Source organism: Pieris napi, chromosome 17 (assembly GCF_905475465.1).
Source record: "Pieris napi chromosome 17, ilPieNapi1.2, whole genome shotgun sequence".
Taxonomy (NCBI): domain Eukaryota; kingdom Metazoa; phylum Arthropoda; class Insecta; order Lepidoptera; family Pieridae; genus Pieris; species Pieris napi.
The window spans coordinates 3,858,858-3,880,643 of record NC_062250.1 but is presented as its reverse complement, the minus strand read 5'-3'; the positions used below and the strand labels follow the sequence as shown (position 1 = coordinate 3,880,643).

Below are 21,786 nucleotides of genomic sequence, written 5' to 3'. Positions count from 1 at the left end.
TCAATGTTGCATTTTTATTACCATTTTGTTAAGTAACATAATCGTTACCGTACAATTAACTTGTAAAGATAAATTATTTTAACTTAAATAATTAAGTTGGCGTCTGGTAGTAACGGTCATCTCAGAGCTGGTACTTTCCGAGGAAATGCTGCCAGCATTAAAGGTACCTAAATTTCTAAATTTGTTTTAATTTATCCATTGTACGGTTCCTGGGTCGTCGAGGGTTGGAGATAATAGAATAATTTGAACTTACTCTATATTTATCACTCGCGTTATACAATAGAATATGAGCGGAATAATAACTATTATGTTAATTGCTATATAATAAGTGCAATCTAACAAACAGAGAGAGTGCCTACGTCTGGCTATGCTCCCGGGGTGAAACTCCAACGATTTAGTTAATTACGAATGACTGCTGTAACAGTCGAAGAGAGTGCCTGCGTCGGGCTATACTCTCGGGGCGTGACTCCGACGATTGTAGGAAATCGTCATGCTTATAAATGATCAAACTGTACAGCCAGAGCACGTACTTACATAATAAAAACATCACGCTCGTGGATGATTGGAATGTACGAGCCCTGGCACGTACTTATAAAAACATCACGGTTGTAGATGATCGGAATGTACGAGCCCTGGCACGTACTTACATAGGGAATAATTAAGCTTATAAAATAAGGAAGCCTGAGCGAGTAAAATGTACAGCCTTGGCTCGTACATACTCCCCCAGGCAAAAGAGCAAAATGTACAACCTTGGCTCGTACATACTCCCCCAGGCAAAAGTGCAAGATGAATATGTAGTGCTTTACAAGATGATTTCATTATATGCTTAACAGTCTCTAGGCTTACGCTAATACTTTTAATCACAGCACTATCACTAACACTAGGTCCCATAGCTCATGGGCCCTTGCACTACCTAACCGGAGTCCGGTCCCGGGTGGCTTCTCCTGAGGCCACTGCGAGACCGGCTGCTGATTCTGCCGATGCTGCACCTACTGCTCCGTGACGTCTCCTGAACTTTATATGATTGTAATATCCTATCCACTACCTGTCTTGAGCACATTCCGAGAACTATCATGAGCATACAAAATATATTACAGGTTTGGTGAATGCAACCATGATCTAGGTTAAAAATAATTGTTGTAAAATGCAACCGTACCTCGGTAATTTGATATCTTGCATAATATTATTTGTAGTTGACGTCTTTCACAGTAGGTCATTCCACTTGCTAACATATGATATTTTGCTTAACTGGCATTCCATTCATTGTTTATGATATTATACTATTAATCGTTTTTCACGTTTAAAATGATTTATGTAAATTGATGTATGTATAATTTAATATAAAGTTTCGACAATGTATGTTATACATAAATGGAACTGAACATACGAAACATAGTCTCTGGTTTGTATGCTTAAAGGAATTTTAAGTATTATTTTATATATAGTGCTTTTCTTTCTCTTCCTCTGATTACTCATATTTGACTCATAGGAATGCATATCCGAATAAGTTTGCTGTATGTTATTTTTACTAAATCCTGAATCGGTGAGCCTGCTATAGTGCGGAACGATAACGTTTCGCAATCTTCCCCTTTTACGAAAGATATAACCACTCTTTCTGACCTTTCCTTTTGACCTTCCTGTAAATTCCTTTCTATTCTTAACTCCATTTTTTCTTCTTCGAAATTCCTGCATTTTCACGAAAGCTTTTTGCTTATATTTCTTGCCTTTCTTGATAGGCAAACCATTTAATTTGCGTGTAACCTTTTCTGATCCTTGCGAAAATTTGCCATAACTCTTTCTAGTTATAATGCTTTTGTTTCTTACAACTACGTCGGACCCTTGTGTTAAGTTGCGTTGCAAATAGGGTTCCGTATACAATTGAATCGGTGCTTCTAACAAAGGCTTAGACAATACTAAGCTGCTATTTAAGTTTTTATTCTTCTTATAAGAAATGGATGAAGACAAGATTTCTTTATCTTCTGTTTCTTGCTTGTCTTGTAGGCATTTCATGCTTTTGATACCCACGTTAACACGATGTGATTTATCTTCTCCGCTCACTTCACAACCAAGTTGCGTTTGATGATCTGTACTATGGCGTAGAGTCTCTCCTACCCCGGAGCTGATGCTATGTTGCTCCGTGCTGTAGTCAGTTAACGACTGTGCTCCGCTTTCTGCCAATTTGGATAATTCTCCGCATTGATAAGTATCTGCATGTATACTGTGATTAACACTAAGACCTATCGGAGTCCGGTACCGGGTGGGCTCTTTGGAGTCCACTCCGAGACTGGCTGCCACTGCTTCCGCCAATGCCACTATCGATGTTTCCTGCTGCACATCAGTGGTCTTCTGTATTGGCATCATTGCTATGCCTGATGGTATCTGCTGATTGTTACCACTTTCTGCTAAACCTTCCACCATTGCCGAAGACGAAGAGATTTTCTTGTCCGATTTATATTGAAATGATTGCTCTGCTTGCGTAGAATTATAATTTAAATTTGCATTTCCTTGACCTTGTGTATCGAAATGCGTTGACAGCGAATTTTTGCTGATGCTAAAATTTGATGAAGGTCGCTGTTGTTTTGCAATTGAATCTTTCCAGGTTTGATTATTACCTGTTTCCAAGGCATATAAGAAATTTTCTGAATTATATGAATAAAGTACCGGTGAATCCATATGCGTTTCTAAAGAATGTAATTTGAGATATATCTTTCTCTTTTGGCGCCTACATATAGCTTGCTTCTCGTAATATATATTTTCATACTCAGAGTAGGATCCGCCATGATCAACAAGTATGTCGATATGGGTTTTAAAAATTAAATCCCATTGCCACTTTATTTCGTCTAGCGCTCCTTCAAGTTCATCTTTGTCGGATTCGGAGTATACATTTGATAGTTCAAAAATCTTATCAAGCGATCTAAATAAATATGCTTGTTTGCGAAGCAACTCTTCGGTTTTTCTTGAATGCCTGATGGTTTTCAGACCGTCGGTAAACGAAGCTTGGAATAAATTCTCCATTATGCTTAATATAATAATTAACTAAACGCTTTGTAAATATTGCATTATAAATTCTTAAATGCTTATACGTGATAAAATGCTCAATGAATGCTTCAGATCATTCTTAGTAAATTTATGCTCACAAATGAGATAATTCTCAGAAATATAGTGCTCAAAACAAATGGAAAGGACTTACTGTAGATGCCTCCGTATGCTGAAGATTGACGTCCGTTGACTTCTTCAAGGTTGAAAGGACGCTGATATACTTTTTGACCGCTGTGGGTCCTTAAAAATGCTGGGAGCGGACTTACTGTCGCTTGCCTCCCTATCTGACCGCTGTGGGTCCTTGAGAATGCTGGGAGCGGACTCACTGTCGCTTGCCTCCCTATTTGACCGCTATGGGTCCTTGAAAATATTGGGAGCGGACTTCCTGTCGCCTGCCTCCCTATTTGACCGCTGTGGGTCCTTAAAAATGCTGGGAGCGGACTTACTGTCGCTTGCCTCCCTATCTGACCGCTGTGGGTCCTTGAGAATGCTGGGAGCGGACTCACTGTCGCTTGCCTCCCTATTTGACCGCTATGGGTCCTTGAAAATATTGGGAGCGGACTTCCTGTCGCCTGCCTCCCTATTTGACCGCTATGGGTCCTTGAAAATGCTGGGAGTGGACTTCCTGTCGCCTGCCTCCCTATTTGACCGCTATGGATCCTTAAAAATGCTGGGAGTGGACTTCCTGTCGCCTGCCTCCCTATTTGACCGCTATGGATCCTTAAAAATGCTGGGAGTGGACTTCCTGTCGCCTGCCTCCCTATTTGACCGCTATGGGTCCTTAAAAATGCTGGGAGTGGACTTCCTGTCGCCTGCCTCCCTATTTGACCGCTATGGGTCCTTAAAAATGCTGGGAGCGGACTTCCTGTCGCTTACCTCCCTTTTCGACCGCTATGGATCCTCCTTCTCCTTGCTCTCCTCTTTTCTATTGATGCGGATGATATTTTCTTACTTGCTTGACGACCCAACAAACCAGCAGTGGGATGTTTTTCCACGGCGCCGATCTTCAGGATGACGGAGAAAAACGCGAACGCGATCAACTGTACGCGAAAGACCCGCTATTCCCGGATAGCTCAAAGGACCAAAATGTACGGTTCCTGGGTCGTCGAGGGTTGGAGATAATAGAATAATTTGAACTTACTCTATATTTATCACTCGCGTTATACAATAGAATATGAGCGGAATAATAACTATTATGTTAATTGCTATATAATAAGTGCAATCTAACAAACAGAGAGAGTGCCTACGTCTGGCTATGCTCCCGGGGTGAAACTCCAACGATTTAGTTAATTACGAATGACTGCTGTAACAGTCGAAGAGAGTGCCTGCGTCGGGCTATACTCTCGGGGCGTGACTCCGACGATTGTAGGAAATCGTCATGCTTATAAATGATCAAACTGTACAGCCAGAGCACGTACTTACATAATAAAAACATCACGCTCGTGGATGATCGGAATGTACGAGCCCTGGCACGTACTTACATAGGGAATAATTAAGCTTATAAAATAAGGAAGCCTGAGCGAGTAAAATGTACAGCCTTGGCTCGTACATCCATAATTATTATTACCTAAATAATTTAATAAATTAACTAAGTAGGTTAAGAATATTGTGAATACTGTATATTTGTGTTGGTAATAAATTATTTTAACTTCAATAGTAAATATAAAATCCGTACACATTTGACTCTAAGAGCCGAAACGTGTATCATCATATTTCCACTGAATTTAAACAGTCACGAGGAGTGTTTAAATATTTCGAAAACGACAATTCGTAGAGGTTACGAGTTCAGCGTGTTGTGCTGAAAACATGCACATATGCATCATAAGTGCTTTCATTTCTATATACTTTGATGGAATATAATAGTAGTGTCTTTTATTGACATAACCTTTTATACATTTTTTTTTTTCATTTAACTGGATTGAAGTTATGTATTATTATAAAATTCGTCTAAAAGATGGAGGGTTTTGGCAGAAATGGCTCACGGTGTCTATTAATACGCGCAAATACCAACTCCGGGGAAACAAATACAGAAAATACAACTTCTTCTACAGCTGTGATACTTTTTGACATCCAACACCTTTTGTCTTCAGTCACCGTGACCCTGTAAAGCATGCGAAACGTCGGTTAAATAATTGTAAATTTATAATAATACATAACTTCAATCCGGTTAAAAAGTTTTTTCTTTAAATGTTAATATTTTAACTAAAAAACCTTATTATTTAATTAATTTTATTTATCGACTTTTACAACAGGAGGCATACTATAGACAATCACAATGCCAGAAGACTCGCAAGTGCGTTGCCGGAATTTATTATGATGTCGCATTTAATTAGTTTATGACTTTAAATACGACACGATTCCATATGAATACACACTTTTACTTATATCTTAGAATGTGAGCCAGAAATATAATTGTCAAACCATCCTATAACGATTGAGGTTTCATAAATAAATCTGTAAAATATAGGGCTATTTCTTATTTTTGAAGTGAAACTTCTTTATCGGGGTTGGAAAAAAATTTAGTGTAACATTTTTTCGTTACGCGTCACATTTTTCGGTTACGCGCCATGTTGCTTTTTGAAGTCAAACTTTTTTATCGGCGTTGGAATGAAAGTTCTTTATCGACGTATGGGAGAAATTTTGTAGCAAATCGTCACGTTTTTCGGTTACGCTCCATGTTGCTTTTTGAAGTCAAACTTCTTTATCGGCGTTAGAATGAATTTTTTATCGACGTATGGGAGAAATTTTGTGTCAAATCGTCACGTTTTTCGGTTACGCGCCATCTTTTTCTTGTCCCTACCACGGTTGATCCGAAGAGATTCCAAGCCATTAATAACAAAAATATATAATAACGATAACAATGATAGTAATAATTCTATTACAATTAATGAAATTCTGTAATAATCTTAGTAGTAATAAGGTAAAATGAAATAATTGTATTTGTATTCATGTCTATGATAATAAAAGCCTTTTGTTAAACTTTATTTAACCAATTTCGTTAAATTGCATATAGTAGATCATTTTTCGAAAAAATAAGATCATAAAGAAGTTTCACTTCTTACGTGTGTACACCTAGTACACGCACACATTTTTTTTTAATACATGTGTACTTACTTACTAAGACATCATGGTACATTACGATCTAGCCTAACTTAAAACTTATGTCTAATCTTATTTACTAATGACGATTTTTAACATAAGAAAGTGTCCAATAACATTACATACAGTATCTATTAAAGGGAAGACACTCTGATCTTGTGTTCTATTTTTTCACTCAATGTTTTAGCACTTAATATTTGCACAATAGGTGCACTAAATCACTAGTTCAAATGGATTTGTCCTTTTCAGTCTTCTCACTAGGCCCGTGGTGGCAAGGCAAGGCCTCGACATTCACGTGATGGTGGAGCCTATGTTCGTGGGCTCCAGCAGTATTTTTTATTATTGTGGCGACGTCCTCTACATCAAGGTCCAGATGTAGGTCGTTATTGCTAATGTACCAGGGAGTATTGACCCCCTTATTATATATATTATTCCCCTGAACACTTTGTTTTGGAATCGTTAGATTATTTAGATGTGGAACGTGTACTAAAATATTAATCCAACAACACAAATAAAACAAACTCAATATATAATTCAAAGCTTCCAAAATAAATGTTTACAGGCGCATATCATATTTAGGCAACGTATGATTCGTGACAGTCATTTGTAGCGGCAGGATCGCATCTCATGAATATTTAAGCGCTCATCAATGTACCGGCTCAAGATATCGGATTTTCCGCTCCAGCGGCGATATTAGGCATCTATTTTATATGGAATACGTAATCTATATCGGTTCAATTACAATGTTATCATCGTGAACATTAGGAAGCTTTTGTGGGCTTAGTGCGGCGTTTGTTTAATGAAAATGATTCTCTTGTTTCATAAGATGCGTGTGTGTGCGTGAAGTGTTGTTGGGTTTCTTGTTTTTTAGGTCGATGACGTAGTGATCATTAAATTGGTTTACATGTGTTTTGTTACGCTAGGAAAAATGTCACTGACTTAGGTTTCATAATTCAATACAATGTTTGACGATAATGGGGATTCTTACACTCGAAATAGTCCATATTATTATAGTGTTTAAATGATAGTTAAGCTGATTTAAACTGCTAAATATAATTTGATATGTTTTGAGTTAATGACTGTTTTGAATGGGAATCATCCAGTAGTAACTCATGATTAAATAATAAATTTAAATGAATCAGTGTCGCTACAACCTTGCCTGCCTCAAATTTCTATAACTGTTTCATGATCATTTGTCAATCTAATAGGCAAGTAGGTGATCAGCCTCCTGTGCCTAACATACCTTCGACTTTTTGGTTCGAGCGAATGTTAAATGCCGGGGATCGAACCTACGGATGATAGTCGCACGCTGAAGCCACTAGGCCAGCAGTTGAATAATAAGTCGTGTTATATTTAAAAGATTTGTTTAAACTCGTTAGTATTCGTGCTGACCAATAAAACTAGACAATTTTATCCTAATTCAATCAGTTCCGTGGCGGAAGCGTTTGGTTATATATGGTATTCAGATTCGTTTCCCAAAAAAACAATAATTGTTTCAAACTTCAAAGCACACTATTTCTTACGATAATTAATGTTATCCATTGGACATCCAAATTTAAATGACTAATATTGTCCTAATTGTAAAGTACTAAAAGTTGAAAATGAATTTAAAAACTCATAAATCTCCACACAATTTCAAAGACTATTGTTTTTAATAGGATTGTTGATAAAAGGATTTATAGATCTCATTAGTCGAGTGCGATGTGAATAAGGCCGGATGCAATTAGTGGGAATCCGGAAGAGACGGTTTATATGAAGGCTGCGAGCATTTCTAAACAGTTTTCTTTATAAGAAACCCTGCACCTCACTTCACTCGGCGAAAATGACTGTTATACGTAGGTGGGGCTTCTTATTTTAAAAATAAGATTTTTAATGGCACTTACTAAATGAAAGCTTGGGCCTAACTTCACTCGTTACACTTTTGTTCTTACAAATATTTAAAGGATTTTATAATACGCAGAAAAACTATTATTGATTAAAACTACTTTTAATAACCGACGGAAATGACTTATATAGGTTTAGATTAATTTAGTATCAGCTACACAAATCTTACTTCATCTATAACGTAAAAAAAATACGCTAATATAATTATATCTTAAAATAAATAACGTGGAGAAGTACCTCACTTCACTCTAACACTGGAATACACACAAGACTCAATTCCGTTGTAAGGCAAATATTCAACTTAGGTATTCTTATTTCAAAATGTTGGACATGGTTCATTAGCTGTAAGGCCACTTGGACCTCACTTCACTTGTTAGGCTTGTATAGAATATATAACATTGGAAACCTTCTTATTTTAAAAATAATGTATTAGTTATTGTATAGATGAGTAATCATATATTTGACGACTCATTGGTCTAGTGGTTAGTACCCCTGACTGTGAATCCATGGGTCCCGGGTTCGATCCCCGGCTGAGGCGAACATCGATGTGATGAGCATTTGGTGTTGTTCTTAGGTCTTGGGTGTTTAAATATGTATTTATATGTATATCTATCTATAATATGTATGTATATCCGTTGCCTAGTAATGGATAGGCCATACACTCCGAAGTGATTCCAATCACATCCCTAAGCAGGCGCTTGATTGGAACCCGCAAGTAAAACGGAGCGTGGCGTCATAGAGTTGCAGATGAGGCGAAGAGAGTCAGAAAGACTTGGAGCGAGGTGAAATTGCACTGTGGACGCCCTCTGCCCCATCTGGGGGTTAAAGGGCATTAAGTCATATAATCATATAATAGAGACATATAGTATTTGAATCGTTTCCCATATAAAAGAGAGTGTTGGCTTAGTGGCATCAGCGTGCGACCCTCATCCCTGAGGTCGTAGGTTCGATCCCCGGCTGTGCACCAGTGGACGTTATTTCTATGTACGCATTTAACATTTGCTCGAACGACAAAGGAAAACATCGTGGAGAAACCGGCTTGCCTAAGACCCAAAAAGTCGACGGCGTGTGTCAGGCACAGCAGACTGATCACCTTCTGGTCTATTATATTGACAAATGATCATGAAACAGATACAGAAATCTGAGGCCCAGACGTAAAAAGGTTGTAGCGCAACTGAATTTTTTCCCATGTAAAATATCACGTACGTGGCTTATCACACCACTTTAACAATAAAGCTTAAGTTTTAATCTGCAAAAGCATGATTAATATTGAATAACACAAGCTCCAGTGATTAACGGCAAGCAATCAAGAGATTGAATTAAGCTATTTATTCAGCTTGTCGAATTTTTTATTAATTAAACTGTTCGAAATATATTACGTTTATATTGTTGCCATCGCAAAACAATATTAACTATATATGTGTGTGTGATACAAATGACTATTTATTTCAAAAGACGTGAAAGGTATTGTAATAAAAAACATATTTTAAGATCATTAAAATGCGTGTTCATATAACAACTAAAATTAATACGAAGTAAAACATACGGTTTTGGGCGTGGTGTCTATAAGTAGCAATAAGTTGATGTTTAGTAGACATTATCTCATACAACATGTAATTTACATCCACTAATGGATATTCCATTTGACCTTAATTTTACACCTTTTTGACACATTCAGTTCCGTTTCCGTGACTTAGTATATGTACCGTGTCTAGCCATAAGTTCTGTTACAAATGAAAATGCATTAAGTAATGTAATAGTATTAAAATCAGTCTCAGCAAAAAATAAAAAAAAATGTATTGTATTCGGCCAGTGGCTTTTATGCAGGCCTTTAATCTGTTTGGCCGAATCTATGGAGTTACGCACTGTTCGCCACTGCTCCAAAGATTTTTTATTTTTTAAGAGACTCAATGTTGCCGTGTCGTTTAGTCCATAATTTGAAGTCTAAAGAGTTGAAGTCTGGGCTAGATGAGGGCCAGTCCTCAGCTCTTATAAAGTCCAGAACGTTGGTTTCAAGCCAGGTTTGGGTAGTTCGCGCCTTGTGACCAGGTGCAGACCGGCTACATACCCATTTTGTGCAAGGCGATCATTCCAATCCTATATTCTTTAACACCTCATTCCATATTGTAATTTGATAATTAACACGAAAAAATATGTGAAATGGCGCAGAATCGAAACAAGTTTTTAAAATAATATAAGTGTTCCAAATTCAAAATAATTAAAAAGTTGAAAAATAGAAAAGTTTTTATGTAACAGTATCTATGGCCAGACTAGTTACGATCTAACAATACAGCAAGGGGCCTCATAGCCTAGCGGTCTTATTAAGTGGCAGCTAGGTGAGGGGTACCGGGTTCGATTCCCGGTTCGACGGCAAGTTTTAATTTAATTTAAATTTGTTCTCGGCCTTTGGGAGGGTTGTGCGGCACCGGGCGAGTGGCTAAACCGTACATGGAGGACTTGGTCGAATTTCTAAGGCAAAAAGCACGAATTATAAAAATCTTATACTTGACGCTGGCTAATGCACAAACCGTGCCAGAGCCATAAAAAAAAACAATACAGCAAAATCGGTAAAGCGATATTATGTAAATTAGTGTATATAAGTGTTAGTTTGATTTAGGATTCCAATTTAACGTATATTAAGCATGGATTTTCAAAGTCAACGTTGTTTATTCACATATAGTCCTGGGGCTACCCATATTATGCTTGGAAAGTCATTGATTTGACTTGCTTGTTGGCAAACATGCCTGAGGCGCCACAGTGCAATACCACGGTAAACTTTAAACTTTGCGTGCCAATACTGTTGCTAAGTTAGAAACTAGAGGTAACTCTGTTGTTTATTATTTGAAATTTATGTTTTAAGCCCATGAGACCTTGTGGAAAGGCTGTTGTAAAGTCAATCACTGTTCGTTTCATTATGAATTTTTCCTTTGCTAATTCAACTTTTTGTACCTCCCAACCTGGGGACTTAAATCCCCTCCAACAAATACTATACCATTTTTATATTAAAAATAAACTATAAAACCAAATCCCATTAGAAATGAGACTAGTCTCACAGACTGAGCCTGGTTTGGTTTATTAAAATTTGTAATTAAAGTGTTGTTAGGATTTTGGGACAATTTTACCATAGAAACAACATAGGTGTACACAAACCAATTTAATTTTCATGTATACGACGCTTGGTGGGCGAGTGACTAATTATTGCCATTAAAAATTCAATGCGCTATTACAAAATAACTGTTGAATATTTTTTACATTATTTAAGTTTAGACATATTCAAATTCAGAATCATGTATTCATTTAGGTAACACAATGTACCTTTATGAACGTCAATAAAGAAATACATGTAAAATGCTTCTAATTTTAGATTTACTGCCAGTTCTCAAATCAAGGACGTAGAACGGACGAGAACAACTGGAAATAAATTCTCCGCCAATCGCCATGTTTTATGTTTTACAAAATGTTTGTAAGGAGCTGCAACCATTACACCATGGTCCACATGATATCTTTAAGTAATTAACTATAATTATAAATTTTTTAAAAACGAAACAATGAAAAGAAAAATTTGTCCTCTATCAGCAGTAGGCATGGTGAAATAGGAGCACGCACTTACATTCTCGTGGGAACAACACGCAAATACATATTCGAAACAACTATCATCATATATGCTATAAACCTTGTTGTGGCTTTCTCTGTACAATTTATAGCCACAAGTCACGGAACTGGTGATAATAATTAGCTATACAACCTTGAATGTGTTTAATGGGTGAAGCTGTCACTCCAAGTATGGGCCCGCTGAAAATCAGTGTTGCTGGTGACAACCACTTAAAGTTATTGGACCCATTTTTGATTAAAGTTGTGTTCTTTTTTTTGTGTATGTTGCTTTAATTAAATTAAATTTTTTTGAAGTTATACTTCTTTTGGCGCGCTGGGGAAAAATTATGAGAGTAAATTATAACGATGCGCGCGCACTCCAACAAGTCTGTGTCCTGAAGTGAGCATAGTCTACCTTTTAAAATAAAAAATGTCAATTTCTTTAATTATGTAGAAATATTTTTTTTTAGATATTAAAATAAACTTTATTCAACTAGATAATGTGTTATAATAAAACTTTCAATGTATTAAATACCTTTTTTATATAGTTAGTGTCGTTTTTTCTACAAACTTTGAATAAGGCGAAATATAAAAAATTTAAAAAGATTTTTATCTTGTTACGCCAAAGAGTATAACTTCTAACGCGTGTACTGTACTATACACACACATGTTTTTATTTCTTTATGAAATAACAGCTACCTACTACTTTATAATTACTGGTTAAAAAATTTATTGCTTTATAAAACAATCACGAAAGCAAATTTATCTTTTTGTTATTGCCGTTGTAAACATAGACAATTAAAATTTTTATATTAAAACCAACCAAATGTTATTCATAATTGCAGTAATATAATAGTCTGCATTTTATGTTTTAATTACGGAAATTTATACGTTTTCAACGATATTATAAAATTTTATTGCAAATTAAAATTTCATATAAAATTTTTCATTTATATATCAGTACTGACCAACCTTATGTTTATAAATGATTTCTAGTGAATATTTTAGTAGTACTAATGTTGCTATTAAAAACGGGCGTTGGTGGTAGAAGGGTTAAAATTAAATCATAAATATATGTCCAAAAGTTAAAGAAACATTTGAGGTTACCCTTATACACACATTGTTACACTTAGAAGGAAAAACATCGATTTACGACCCATTCCCAGACCTCCCGAATATACACAAAGCCAAGTATAAATATATTTGAATAGATTGATAGTACATGGCGTATTGCCTGTCCTGCAGTAATCCAGTTATAAGGCACTGAAGACTTGCCTATGTGTAGGCAGATACGGAATGCCCACTGAATGCTGTCTCCGACGCTATGGACATATTTATATGTTCGCTGAGTGAATTCACAGTAGCGATATTGTATATATTATATTTTATTTTATTTTTTCTCGATATAATGGTATTAGCACTAGTAAGTCTGTAAGTCTGTAAGGATAATGTATGTATTTCAGGAGGCTCACCTGATATTAAGTGATACCGCCGCCCATGAACATTCTCAATGCCAGAGGGCTCGCGAGTGCGTTGCCGGCCTTTTAAGCTCTTTTCTTAAGGACCCTGAGTCGAATTGGTTCGGAAATACTTCAGTGGGCAGCTTCCACATAGTGGTGGTGCGCGGCAAAAAATGCCATGAAAAACGTTCAGTTGTGGAACGGCGAATGTCGAGGTGATACGGGTGGAATTTCGTATTCTGCCTCGACGTCCGATGATGAAACTCAGCTGTAAATGATTTATTGAAAAAAATCATTCATTCATATGGGTAACACAATATACACTTATGAACGTCAATAAAGAAATGTACATTAAAAGCTTCTAATAAGAGCTACACAGGTCCCACACAGACAAATGAAATTTGATTATTTCGAAGAGTAATAACAAAAGCTAGATTGAATCTCCACAAACAACGCTCCGGTTCACCTGAATTTTGTATTTCATCCGAACTCGTTATTTTAACCACTTGGCTATCAAAGAAGCTGTACGCTTATTAAAACTGCAACATTTGAACCAGCATGGGCTGTCTAAGGCACTCCACGGTTGTGCAAACCGAGAGGTCTGTAAAATCCACGATTTAATTGGCTACCTAGCCTTTTATTACATAACTAGCCAACCACCCTGGATTTGTTCCTTGTATTTAATATACCTTATAGCAAGCAGAATTAGCAACACTTATCCCTGTGGTCGTATATTCGATACCCGGCTTTCTATGTGCGTATTTACACTTGCATGTTATGTCGATGTCAAAGCATCGTTAGGAACTGACATGCCATAGATCCAAAAAGTTGACGGCGTGTATCATAAAAGTCTGATCACGTATTTGTCTGTCAGATAAAAACAAATGATTACGTAACAGGTACGGAAACCTGAGGGCCAGGATTGTTTAGCGGTAGACTAGATGTGAACCCTACACCGGTATAGGGTAAAGAAAAATATGTCAATTGAATTTGACATATTATAAGAAAGAAACTAATATAATATATATATATATATATATAATGTATATATATAATTCTGGCGTCTGGGGTTCCTCAACTCAACGGCGCTTAAGGCACTTTCTGCACCACCACCTCTTTGTGGAACCAGCTGCCAGTAGAGGTATATACCATAACATCCCTGAACGGCAAAAGCCCCCGGCGTTGCAGGTGTCTCACTCACTTTATTATTCAAAGTAACCCTGCTCGTTTGCCCCAGTCCCATAAAAAACTTTATAAGCGAAACATTAAACTCTTGAATACTCACGATTTTATAGGATAATTTAGATGTACAGACGTCGCTAGGTTGCAAATTTTTGTATGCATTATTACGTCATAAAATTGGTACTGAAACTCCGTCTATGTCGTTAGAGAAAACCAAATTGAAATCTTTGTTATGCTTTTATTCTTGGCTTTGCTTTGGATCTTTGACAGTGGTTAGGGTTTATTGTGTTTTCTACAATGATAATATAAAGAAAATACAAAGTTTATTTTCTTTATTACGTTACATAATCACTCCTTTTCCAAAGGAGTAGGCAGAGTCCTGACATACCTCTCTCGCTTCATCCACGTTATGACATATACCATGCATGCCCGGCGGTTATGGGTACTTCTAACTTGTCCCTTCTCTAGTACCTCCGGGATTTGGTCCAGATATGTACGACAAGGCCGAATACAAAATGTAATTAATTGTAATTAATAAAACTCCTGATATATTGTGTAATCAATAAATTAGTCTAGAATAAATAAAGATATCTTTAATTTCAAATAATGTTGTTCGAAATAGATATTTTATAAATTTTGTTGAGAGTGATCTCTATCTATTTAAAAGTCCCGATATCCACATTTTAATAATTTGCATTTCTCTGTGGTTTTGATATAACTCTGAACCGCTTACAATTTTACTTATTTAACTACACACTCAATCATTGTTTAGTTAGAGTTTGTGTGTATGGTGAACTATTTGTAATTGATTTATAGGCAAATTTTGTTATCAGTATTCTCTTTAATTGTTCCTATACTAATTTTCTTATCCTACAAATGACTGTGCATTTTTTTCGTTACTAAGTTTGAATCAAAGACATATCGTGTGTACTCAAGTTTTACAATTTATTCTATATTAACGGCCACCAAACCTTTCTTTGTGGTACATTTCAAATTAGTACTTATCGATGAACGAGATTCAGCACCCATAATAACCTCTAAAATTACTATTTAAATGAGACTGAGTAAAAAAAATAGCGATATGATTTACCATTTAACGATATTATACAAATCCTCTCCAGAAATGCGAGTATACCTATATTATATACTATTGAATCGATTTCTCTGAAACTTGGGCTTTTCTAAACTGGTATATTCCTAATATTGTGAACAAACATACATAGTTTCGTCTTCTTCACAAATTTCTGCCTTAAAGTCGGTTAAAAAAGTTATATAATCTTCTATGTTAATGGGGTATCAAAGTCATTTATAAATCTACAAACTTACACACAGGATCCAATTGCACATATGCTTGCCGATTATATATATAGTTCTATTTAATCTCCGCAAACTGCACTGTAACATTTCCATGCAATATAAAAATATACAGTTAAAAAAATATTCCTCATAATATTTTATGAGTAAACCCACTTATTCACAAGCGTACGCGCCACACATGATTTAGATACCGGCAAACTTCTTGAGCATTAAACAAGGGAGTGGGGGAAAGTTTGCGCATCTGGGACACAAACGTCAACTGATTTACCACGCGATCGACACGTCACTCTCCCGCCGCCGCCCCTCTCAGTGATACTTAAAAATCGCGTCTGCGCAGGCAAGGACATTTGTTCAAGATGTTTGCCGGTATCTGTATTAAGGATGCGATACTGATCACATTATGAAATAACGGAACAATTAGCATTCCCAGACCTTACCCCTTTTACACCACTATCAACTCATCACAATCGATTTTGGAGTTAAAATATTTACTTTTTATATACATTCTCTAAAGTTACATACCATATTTCTCATAATAGTTGCCGTATTTGAAATTATTAATTGGCTTTATAGCAGTTAAGCCATAAGCGGCATTATAAGTTAGAAGTTTTATAAACAAGGATTATACGTCAGTGATATAAAGGGGTGCTTAGTCGCCGTGCAGTGCCATTAAAACTTTAAATTGACCAATAGATTGCATGTTTATGCAATATTGTTTCAACTATTTTTAATAGTTCATGTAAATTTATTCGTCCTTTACTGTGCAAAGTATCCTGCTATGGAATTCTTTATATATCGATATCAAACGAGCTCAGTCTTTAAATTTATTTAAAATTCTTCTTTTTGATCATTTTTCTTCTGCCTCGTAATTAGCTACTACTTTTATATATTAATTGTGACTCAATTAACCCTTGGATTAGCTACTACATTTTTGTTTATATATATTATTGTTAATTTTGTTATGTTTTGTTTTTCTTTAGATTTTACCTTATTTTAGTTATAGGTAGTGTTATATGTTATTTTGAGTTTGAGTTTTTGTAGGTATTTCTATTTTCATTGTTCTATGTTAGGGTTGCCTGGAAGAAATCGCTTGTTATCGACAAGGCCACCCGTTGCCAAATATTTTATGTAACCTGATTTTTTTGTATGTATGTTTTTGTATAAGGTAACGAAGTGTAAATGAATTTTTAACGATTTTTGTGTTTAGAATTACTTTGTGTGTGGGAGTCATACTTCGTGTCGTCGTCATGTCTTGATTATGGGATTTTAATATAATTATAACGTATCAGAGATGTTTTTCTTTTTCATATTTGACTTGATATTTTCTCTATACAAAAGGCAAAGGAATTAAAATGTGAATAAAAGTTGCATGTATGTTACGACTTCCATATAGAAGGAACGGTAACCATGGCATCAAGTAACGTACTAACTTTATTCAGTTATTAATAAAGTCATAGTAGTCCCTGCCGTAAATTTCAAATGAACTTACAAGTATTCAGCGAAAAAAACAATGATAATATAATGTAACCATTTTAATAATTTCCCGGAAAAAACTTGTACGAAAATACTGCATACTTGATTGTAATCAATAAAATTATACGTATATAACTCCCAGAAAATATTATTATTTTAAGTGACTTTGAATCTTTTAAAGTGTTCTATAAAACGACCAAATGTATTGAAATAAATCAAATCGTCGGTAGAGGAAGGTTAGATCACGCAACGAATTATAACGGATGAAAGCTAGTAATATATATTAATCACTCTTAGACCACAAGCCCATGAACAAAAAATACCTGTGAAATGACCCAACCTGAATTACGCTTAGAAGGCTGTTACTATATCTGAAAATAGCTCTGAGCACTATGCCGTCATTTCTGAGCGGTACATGTGAGTACGTGAGTGAATGGACTTTCTCAGGTACAATGGGGGAATTTCGACAAATTATTAATGTACGGCTTTGTTATAAGTGTATAGATGATTAAAAATAAATGTCGAAAAACCAAGTGCCGTACAAAAGTGATGGTGCCGGAAGTCGGTGCAAATTTTTAATTCGACGACAATTGCAGAAGCAATATAGGTCATTTATTACTGTACGGCATTTGTGTGATTCCTTTTGGACACATATACAGATACTTTACCCGTAAACGCCGTACATATTCCCAGCGGAGCGGTCGAAAGCCAAGGGTCGCAACATATGTCTGATTAGCATATAGGTGATGATGATATGAAACAACATAAAATTAAATGATCTTGAGAGTACTTCACAAATAGATAACATTTTCCAGCATGCCGTACATTTTTTGTGGAACACATAGGTGTATGGGGTAAATTACTTTCCTCAGAAAAGAGTCATTTTCCGGTGACTTTTATCTGTACGGCAATAACATAGGCTATTAATACTTTAGACAATCTTCAATAAAAGATAAATGCCGTACACTTTCGATAGTCCGCTACCACCGCCTACCAATACAGGGCGTCCCAAAGTTATGGCAAATGAAGGGAAAGTACCTTAAATATCGTAGATAGGGTATTTTACTAAAATAAGACTTTATGTTATTTTTAAAAGTTATTAATTCTGCATTCAAAGATTTTTTAAAAATTACTTGCCTCGTCTGGGAATCGAACCGACTTAAATGTAAAAAAAAACACCCCTACTTTTATGATGCCAATCGAAAGAATGGCCAAAAACTAATAACTCTTCTTAAGTAACATAGTATTTTAAAAGAAAGGAACAGCGTGAATATATCTTTTTAATCAAATTAAAAACATTATCTATCGTATTCGGCCTAAAAAAATCCCCTACGAGTCTGTTCCTTTAGAAAAGTTATTAGGTTTTGGCCATACACAGGCATCATAAAAGTAGGGGTGTTTTTTTTAAATTTAAGCCGGTTCGATTTCCAGACGAGGCAAGTAGTTTTTAAAAAATCTTTGAATGCAGAATTACTAACTTTTAAAAATAACATAAAGTCTTCTTTTAGTAAAATACCCTATCTGCGATATTTAAGGTACTTTCCCTTCATGTCTCATAACTTTGGGACGCCCTGTATTATATTTTTATTTTTGTTAAAAATATTTTTCCTTTACCTCTCTCTGCTGGTACGATAAGGCTGTAAATATACTTTACAGCCTTATGGTAGTATACTCAGATATGTACAGTTATTAATGACCTTAAGGGACACCTCAAACGTCGTCGAAGTTTTTATCAGCTGTAAAGAATAATCTGGAGTAAAATGTACGGCATCTGGTTTTTTTTGTTTATTTATATTTGTTACATATAAAATAACAATAATATTTGAAAATATTACTCCCCATATTACTCTAGGAGCATTTGAAAAGTCATCTAAATTTCGGAAATTTCAAATATTTTTTATCATAATATTTTTATTTGTTACCATTTATAATGAACGGCTATAATGTACAACGGTAATATTTAGTAACATTATGTAAAAAAACAAGTTGCCGTACATTATTCTCTGATCTTACAGCAGTAAGAACCTGGTAAATCCTGAAATTTCGATAAATATTTAATTACACAAATATTAACTATAATATTTGGACGGCATAATTATAAAACATTATTGTCCGTGTTAAATAATATTTTGAACATGTTGCCGTACATTTTACATTGACCTTAGGGTATATGGGTGTAGGGGTAGGGTTCCGACCCTTGGCTTTCGACCGCTCCGCTGGAAATATGTACGGCGTTTACGGGTAAAGTATCTGTATATGTGTCCAAAAGGAATCACACAAATGCCGTACAGTAATAAATGACCTATATTGCTTCTGCAACTGTCGTCGAATTAAAAATTTGCACCGACTTCCGGCACCATCACTTTTGTACGGCACTAGGTTTTTCGACATTTATTTTTAATCATCTATACACTTATAACAAAGCCGTACATTAATAATTTGTCGAAATTCCCCCATTGTACCTGCGAAAGTCCATTCACTCACGTACTCACATGTACCGCTCAGAAATGACGGCATAGTGCTCAGAGCTATTTTCAGATATAGTAACAGCCTTCTAAGCGTAATTCAGGTTGGGTCATTTCACAGGTATTTTTTGTTCATGGGCTTGTGGTCTATCTAGTTGGAATTCACAGCGTTAAATAATACTTTTTTATAACGTTATTCAATTTAAAAAACTAACATAACATCTGATTGCAAACCAGATACACCCGATACGGAAAGATAGCGGTTTAGTTAAAAAAACAAAGTTACGAGGCTAACAGGATGCGGTAGTGAGAAATAAAGTTAAATAATAGTTGTTACTGAACTAGTTAACGTATATTTACGATTGATTAATTGATGTTTATTAAAGAGTTAAATACCGTGTTAATGATCCAACCATTTTTTCAATGTGTTAATTCAATATTCTTTATGGTCGTTCAAGTATTACGTTACCACTATAGGGGGTTCTTTGATTGTCTTATTTGTTAGTACACATTGTCTATGCTTGAAAACGAAATGCATTTTCGAGGATTCTTATTAATACGTTTATATACTATTATTTGAAAGATTTGCTTACTTTTGCTGACAAGAGGGGGGGGGGGGTGAATTGCAGTAAATCTGCTTACGTAATACATGAATAGCCCCAAGGTATGTGGAGCTTTTTCAACAACAACAAGAGAGTCAAGCATTCAATATTCAGAAGCTTCAACACGTATCAGATCCGAAAAAAATCAAAACCAGTATTATATATGTGTATATAAAAAATCAGAGGCTCTACAACCATTTTTAGGTCTGTGCTTCAGATTTATGTATTTGTTTCATGATCATTTGTCAAAATTATCTTCATATCAAAATGGTAATTGCAGTAATAGTTGTATAATTATACTATGATATCAAGTACACATTATTATTTTTGCGAGATTCAAATACGTTACCTTAGCAAAGTATAGGTACTATTGGAAATTATTATCTCGAAGGGTTCCAATATTCCATTCGATATTTTTATTGCTCCAAGCTCTTTACCATGGACGGACCCCATTTTTATTTGTTAAGTTATTTTTCGATGACCGCTATAATTTTTGAGGGAAATATTTTTATCCAAATATTCGATGTTAAAGATTTATGTTATGAAGGGTATTTGTAAGGGGAATGCGAAATTATTTATGTATTATGAGCTCATATTGCCGTGATAGTAAGTTTGTTTCCAAATTATATCTACAAACAAAATATAATATTTTAATCAAGTTTTAAATTTAGTAGGTACTGCAGTCGCTTGTCGACCACACTTATCTGTAAATGTGTTTTTACTTTACGAAACCTTCATGTATATAAGTCACTTTTATTTTTCATTGGTGTTGTAAAATCTTTCAATAGAGTATACGAAAAGATAATCTAGGTACTCGTGTACGCAGGCTTTAAAGCATCCAAAATGTTAGGACAGATTTTTAAATTTACTCTAAGTCATTTCTGAAAGAATTGTTTGATTATAATAGAACCTTTTTTAGAAATTAAGTGTGAATGTTTAATTAGTTATTCCTAAGTATGTGTTTGGTATAAATTTAGTGATATAATGTGGTTTTTGTATACATAATCCCCGCCTCATAAAAAAGTCTAAGATGCGAATCCGTTTCTATAGGGCTAAGCCATAAGGGTAAGATTATTTTTTTATTTAACAAAATAAGCTACCATTACAGATTATTCTAATGCGGTAACTATTTACATCACATAAAAAACAAAACAACATTAAACAGTAATAGATTAAAATGTATACAAAAAGACTAACTATTTTTTACAGTACTGACATGAAGCAATTATTTTGTTCACTCAACGGACAATTAAAACCGTAGGTTAATCTATGCAGTTCATTAATTATTTTTTACATAGTGTCATTTAGAATCGAGACAGTGCAAACTTGCATACTCTCTGTATGTTAAAATTGCAATACATTTTTTAAAGAGTGTGAAATAGAAAGAGTGTTAATAATAATAATAAATCGTTAAGTTGCAAGGAAAGTGGTATTCGCACAATCAGCGATATACAAATAGGCATGCAAATGTCATATTAATTTTCATAATGTCATATAATAAGAACAAAAACATACTGTCATAATAATAAGTTGAGTTATTTATAATTGTTGTCATGGTCTAAATACTTCATTAAAAATCGTATTATTTATTTTGTAATTTAAATATTCTAGTTATTCCAATAAAAACTTTAAATTTGTAAAATCCAAATTTCTTTAAGACTTTTTAACGATAAT

General features: G+C 35.0%; 1 protein-coding gene across 1 annotated transcript; it reads right to left on the bottom strand.

Moving 5' to 3' along the window:
• Positions 1-203: 203 nt before the first annotated feature.
• LOC125058070 lies at positions 204-2,849 on the bottom strand. The gene is made up of 2 exons (XM_047662097.1): positions 750-2,849; positions 204-703 (listed from the first exon to the last, which is right to left on the bottom strand). Exon 1 carries the CDS (start codon positions 2,671-2,673, stop codon positions 1,336-1,338), a length of 1,338 nt encoding a protein of 445 aa, XP_047518053.1. The 5' UTR covers positions 2,674-2,849; the 3' UTR covers positions 204-703; positions 750-1,335.
• Between the last annotated feature and the right edge of the window lie 18,937 nt (positions 2,850-21,786).

Excerpts from the sequence above, each read along its gene's own strand:
- LOC125058070 (XM_047662097.1), bottom strand. The coding sequence starts at position 2,673 with ATGGATTCACCGGTACTTTATTCATATAATTCAGAAAATTTCTTATAT.